The sequence below is a fragment of the Dermacentor albipictus genome, chromosome 5 (assembly GCF_038994185.2).
Source record: "Dermacentor albipictus isolate Rhodes 1998 colony chromosome 5, USDA_Dalb.pri_finalv2, whole genome shotgun sequence".
In the NCBI taxonomy this organism is placed as follows: domain Eukaryota; kingdom Metazoa; phylum Arthropoda; class Arachnida; order Ixodida; family Ixodidae; genus Dermacentor; species Dermacentor albipictus.
Genome location: NC_091825.1, coordinates 88825775 through 88832384, shown reverse-complemented (window position 1 = coordinate 88832384; position 6610 = coordinate 88825775). Strand labels below are relative to the sequence as shown.

The 6610-nt window shown below is 44.9% G+C and overlaps 1 protein-coding gene across 2 annotated transcripts; it reads left to right on the top strand.

Annotated features, from left to right (window-relative positions):
• Positions 1-6292, top strand: LOC135906865 (sulfotransferase ssu-1-like). 2 transcript variants are annotated; one of them, XM_065438486.2, is made up of 2 exons: positions 1-240; positions 5011-6292. In XM_065438486.2, exon 2 carries the CDS (start codon positions 5072-5074, stop codon positions 6023-6025), a length of 954 nt encoding a protein of 317 aa, XP_065294558.2. In that variant the 5' UTR covers positions 1-240; positions 5011-5071; the 3' UTR covers positions 6026-6292. The 2 variants fall into 2 exon arrangements, with proteins under 2 accessions (XP_065294558.2, XP_070394634.1); XM_070538533.1 differs by lacking the exon at positions 1-240 and adding an exon at positions 803-910.
• The last annotated feature ends 318 nt before the right edge of the window (positions 6293-6610 follow it).

Here is a 6610-nt window from a genome sequence, read left to right as displayed (position 1 = left end):
GCGGGGGCGCTGCCGTCGTCCAGCTGCGCGGCCGCGTGAATGTAATCGCGCAGCACGCGCTCCTGCGGCGTCGACGTGAGTCCCAGCGAGCTCGCCCGAGAGTTTGTGGGGAGGCGATACGCGTACGCTACACGCGACTCCGCGCTGCCGTTAACGCAGGAACAGTCGTAGACGGTCAGCGACGACGGGCGTCCGGACCACACTGCGATCGCGGAGGCGGTTATAGCCACGGTTACGAGGGTGAGTACAAGGACGCCTAGGTCCAGTTCGATGGCCAGCAGACTACGTCGTTTCGCACCGACGCCAGGTACTATACATGCGTCGGCTGCAGGAAATCTGCGACGACCGCATTGGAGACGCGATAGCACGGTTGCCTTGCATGCATGACAGCGCTATATTCGAAGCGATCGACGTTGGTCGTAAAATGAGTTCTAGGGTGAGCTTGCGCAGTTTTTGCAGCTAGGAAATTCTAACTGCAAATGACGGCAGTTGCGAAGGCAGCTTCGAAGTTGTTGCTGTCACAATGTCATTTTGCAACGGTGCGCTTGATTCTGAAGAAATGGCAAGAATTCTTTTTACATGTAGAATGCTTTGTAATATCTATAATATGAGCCTTCATAAAAAAAAAAACATAACGTTGTAGTAATTAGATCTAACGTCTTCATCTCATTCAAGAAACATTGCTTTACACTCCTTAAGCCAGCACGTAGCAGACTTGGTAGATAGCAATACTTTTCGTTGGAGCATGCCCTCTTTGCGGTGCAACGAAGAAGGTAACAGTGCTTCGAGGGTTTCAGATTACGTGCGGAGCTTCAGATTCAGTATCAGCGGTGCGGTCGATCAAAGTTCAAACAAGACAACTCGACAGGTCAACTGTAGCACTGCGGCATCCATACGACAAGCACTGGAGGTGATCTTATTAAGAGTAGTGCATAGTGCCGGGCAATTTTGACTCTCAACTTCTTTGATTAATGATTTCATCGTGATTAATCGATTGATGTGGCATGAGCAAAAACAAGAAAGCAAGCATTGTCGTACTGCTGCATGCGTTTCCCCGAGGCACTGCACATGATGGTCATCACCCTTGTTCAACTAAGATTCTTGGCACAGCTATAGCGGTATTGGTTCGTGAGTCAGCTGAGCATGAAGCTACCTGCTCGTGAATGAATGAAGGTTCACCTTCCTTTCTTTAGGTTAACAGTTCATTTTCATTCATTTCGTTGCGCATTACGAGTTTTGTGCTGTATCAAAGACGCATGCATTTTGTCTACTTTTGTACGTGAGTAGGTGCGAAATCGTAAATATATTGTTGTATTACCCTGAGATTCTCCTAAGATGCTTTCCAGATTTCAATTTCAACCTCAGCAGCCAATTTTATCTATGCTTTCCTTGGTTTCATTGCCTGTCGGCATTTTATGGTCGTGAATAACGATATATATATATATATATATATATATATATATATATATATATATATATATATATATATATATATATATATATATATATATATATATACTGGTCACCGCACTATGAGAGCCCTCCCTCCCCCCGCCTTCCACTGCAGGGACACTTTAAACCCTGGCTCTAACATAACGCGTCACCGCTTGAGTACTGCGCACGGATGTGCAGCTGCGATTTTAACCCCTAACAATGAAGAGCTCGGAGAGACAATCAGTTCACTTTGCTGATTAGCGCGCGCATCCTTACATACCGCGTCTTCACATGCTCCGCTTCCGAATGCCAAATTGCACGCTTGCTTCGTGGCCGCAATAAGTAAACCACAGCTTGAGCAAGAATTCAAAATATAATCTTGAGTGTACCACTATACGGCGCATATCTAATCAGACCGGGGTACCGGCACATAAAACCCCAGAATCTTTTTTTTTTTAGCCCATTCGATGCTCAAGTTGAAGTGCTTGTCCAGGAAACCAAGCTCGTGCGAATTACTTCTGCGCAGTCGGCCACTACGACGTAGTTCGTAACTTAGACAACGCTTCGATTTAAGATGAGTTTATTTACTTGCCTCTCCCGCTCCGTTCACCGCGACGCCCTCAAACTCCGTGCGCTAGTGCCGGCTGATTTATACGCTTGCGTGCGTGCTCGCTCGGGCCACGCTCATGAAGTCAACGCCATCATCTGGCGGCCTCTGCAATGCAGTTTCCACCGCCCTGATTACGCAATTTGTGTACGTAACCTGAGCCTAACGCAGCTGCCGCGCGCGAAGGAATCCGCAAACGGGCGTTACAGCGGCCATGCATGTCATCGAAGTACGCATGATCGGTCAGTGTAACGCTTTCGAGGAAGAACACAGGACGAGCGCTGTGTTTGAAAACTGATAGTTTCTTTCGATTCCTTCTTTAAGTTAAACTGCGGCACAATAGAATAATAGCGTATCTTTTTTTCTTGCATGTAGAGTACTGTTTCAGAACTGTATTTGGGCTTTCTTTTTTTTATGGGGGAAACCTCATTGTTCTGCGACAATATTCTGCATCAGATTTTCATCTTGTTCATGGTAGTTTAAAACTCAAACACCGGGGCTTATGGCAGCTCTGTATCGTCACAGAGTGCACGTCACAACGACCGCGCCGTTAGTTCCTTCGAGTAACGCCCGGGCCCGCTGGTGTCGCGGCGCTCAGACGCCTAATCGCGCGGCTATTTTCATATGTCGCGCGTTTTCTTCGTAAAGCCGAAAAATAATTACGCGAGACATAGCACACTGAAAACAACTGAATCGGGCGCTAAACGCAATTGTTACTTTTCTATCGGAAATCGCGTCCTCAATTGAGTAATTAAGAAGGTCGTTAATGAACCTAATCTAATTACCGGCAGTTCCATTACGAAAAATATCCTCCCGGTGCGGTACGTCAGTGCTAACAAAATACCCCTGATTGCGTCCTCATATAATATATATTTTATTTTAAGAGGTTGGCTAACGTTTGCTGTGGCACCATATAGTATAACACGTATTGACACATATCGACATATATAATGACATATATATAAATGCATTTAAGACTTCATATCCCTTTTGCCACAGCGGCACAAACATTTTGAGGGATCCTATCGCCAAGAATTGTCACATACCCATTCTTGTACGCACCCAGTGTTTGTGTCCGGGCATATACACCATAAGTGCTCCATTGTGAAGGCACAAATGAACACTCATTGTGAATCGAGGATGTTACATTCAACAATGAGTTCTGCGAGGAAACTTTGTCTAGCAGCACCAGCCCTCGAACCACGTGATGAGGTGACGAAAGAAAGAATGCATGGTATGTCAGGTCGCAAGTGTTTACACTTGCGCCCTTGAAACCCTTTACACTTGAAACCATGTGCTGCATTTTGTAAACAATCATTTCATTACGCATTCCTCTTGCCCTTCTTCATTGGCTCGGACCCCACAGCGCTGCCGTTATCGCTTCGATTGTTCGTGCACGTGGCACGACTGATAACGCGAAAGGAAAAAAAAGCTAACTCAGTGGTTCTCTTACAACTCACTACACATTTGCTTATTATTTATTTATTTATTTATTTATTTATTTATTTACCCTCAGGGCCTTTCGGCATTAGAGAGGGGAGTGGGTTATACAACAAATAAGGAGGAAACAAATCATGAGCTTATACACAGTATTTGCTAATTATACAATGTTAGCTGTAAGTATGATAAATGCAGTAATAGAACTTGACATATAAAAGTAACGTTAAACAAGAAAAAGGAAAACACCAGGAGCAGTTCGTACAAATGTTTGCTATTGTACATTGTTAGCTAGTGCTTTTCGGAAATGATCATTGTTATTAATGGAAACAATGTCAGAAGGAAGTTCATTCCAATCTTTCGACGTACGTGGCAAAAATGAGTGTAAAAAGTGTGTCGTGTTACATGTACCAATTCTAACTTTATGATGATGATCTGTACGGTGAGATAAGTAGTATGGTAGCGATATGAATTTTGGGTGAAGTGTAGGGTGGTGATACAGCTTATGAAAAAATGAAAGGCGGGAAATTTTTCGACGTGTTGCTAGCGGTTGAAGACCCAGATTCGATTTCATTGAAGAAACGCTCGCACCACGGTAGTAATTCCATAGAATAAAACGAGTGGCGTTGTTTTGGATGAGTTCAAGGGAATGTATTAGGTTTTCGTGGTAAGGGTCCCATATAGCTGCAGCGTACTCTAATTTTGGCCGTAACAGGGTTTTATAAAGTAGTAATTTTAAAGGAGTGGGAGCATGAGAAAAGTTACGGCGTAAGTATCACATACAAGCGGTTAGCTTGATTAATTATGTATTCGACGTGACGTAATTAATTTAAAAATGAATTTGTTTATATGGTTGTACTTCAGTAGCGTTAAGGGTAGCGCCCTTGCAAGCCAGTCGTTGTGACTGGGTTATTAAAATGCTTATAGTAGCAAGCTGATGCAGTCCTTCGAGTCTGTCACACTCGTCCGTGCGAGATCAGGCGTTCTCGTTCCACTATGGACCACATGATTGTTTTGTGCGTTTTTAATTTTTCGTCACATTAAACACCTATCACTTCTTGTGTCAGAATACACAGCTAACATTGGGCTTATTCGAAGACATTTTATGGTATTACTCGAAATAAACTTGAATATATCTGCCACAAGATATCGCATTCACTAGAGTGCGTAGTATTCGTGTGATTAACTGCGTTAATAAAGCCATAGAATCGCTTTTTTTATATGTGTCAGATATGCTTAAAGCCCCGAGTCATCCACATATTCATCCCGTCGACACACAAAATCGCAAACAAGTCATATAGCCCTCTCGACTAAAATGCAAGGTATAAGCGTAAATTACATTTGCAGCATTTTAGGAGCCAAGTAGAAGTTACACGTTCGAAACATGAAGTCAATAGTATATGATATCAACCAAGTCAGACCGGAAAGTCCTCGAAACAAAACATAAAAAAGATTAATGGTTCTAAATATGCGTTATTTTGTTTTTCATGTTTTTCTACTAAGTAAGCTGTCCGCGATTTCTTTCCCTGCAGGCAACAAGCCAACACCAAAGGATCCCAACTGACACGAAATTCTCACGTGAATACTTCTGACATGGCTGTCGTCGACGTACGCCGCCCCAATGGCCCACTGTACCAGGACATGGACGGCGTAATACGCCTCAGCCGAAACTTCACTGTCGAAATGCTGCGCTCCGCGCTCAGCTATAAGCCGCAGCCAGACGACAAGTTCGTCGTCACGTATCCAAAGTGCGGGACAACCTGGACACAACACATTGGCTTCTTGATCTTCAACAAAGGCGTCCCTCCTTCCAGTGGCCTGGAGTTTTTCAACAGAAGCCCCTTTATCGAGATGCTCGGCGCCGACAGTGTGCGGGACATGACACGTCCCGGAGTGATCAAGACGCACCTTCCTTACCACCTCATGCCCATGCACCCACAGGCCAAGTACCTCTACGTGTGCCGCAATCCTAAGGACGCTTGTGTTTCCTTTTTCCACCACACACGGGGTTTCAGTGGATACGACTTCGCGGACGGAAAGTTCGACGACTTCTTCGAGATCTTTCTGTCTGGCGAGACCGAGTTCGGGGACTATTTTGACCACGTCCTAGGTTGGTACGAGCATCGCAATGACCCGAACGTCCTCTTCCTGCACTACGAAGACATGAAGGCCCAGCCACGAGAGAGCGTGCTCAAGATTGCCGAGTTCTTCGACCAAAGCTATCACAAGTTGCTGCTGGAAAACGAGGATGTCCTCCAGAACGTGATCACATACAGCGACGTAAAATCCATGAAGGACTACGCCTTACAGAACTTCACCAACTTCTTCACAAAGCAAATAGATGGAGAAGCGCCCGAGGGTCTCAGGACCTTCCACGAGGCATCGCAGAAGAATCCTTCTACTGCTAGTTTTATCCGCAAAGGCATCGTCGGAGACTGGAAAAATCATTTCTCCCCAGAACAAAACGACAGACTGGAGAAAGTGATTCTGGAGCGACTATCGAACACGGACTTGGTGGACACGTGGCGAAAGCATGGTGTCATGTAGACGTTCTGTGGCAAAAACAAAATCCGTCAGCTCACAATAATTATGAGTGCATTATCAAGTTGCAGAATTCCCACTCTAAGTAACGTCCATGTTTGAACTTTCATCATCTCGTAAAACTAGGCCAGACGTCTTGCAAGGACACATTTTCTTTGAGCTCGTAACTACAGGGCAGCTCAAAAGCAGCTTCTTATAATCTTCCAGCAGACGTGCTTAGGCGATTTCGCTCGAAAACATCGATTAAAAATGGAGCTTGAATTGGCAGCTGAACTCTTGAGACGTTACTGTCCTAGCCAAAGAGTTGTTTTAATGCAATTAGCATCGTATGATACTTCACGAACTTTCCGGAGGCAGTCTCTGTCTGTCTGTCTGTCTGTCTGTCTGTCTGTCTGTCTGTCTGTCTGTCTGTCTGTCTGTCTGTCTGTCTGTCTGTCTGTCTGTCTGTCTGTCTGTCTGTCTGTCTTGTCTTGTCTTGTCTTGTCTTGTCTTGTCTGTCTGTCTGTCTGTCTGTCTGTCTGTCTGTCTGTCTGTCTGTCTGTCTGTCTGTCTGTCTGTCTGTCTGTCTGTCTGTCTGTCTGTCTGTCTGTC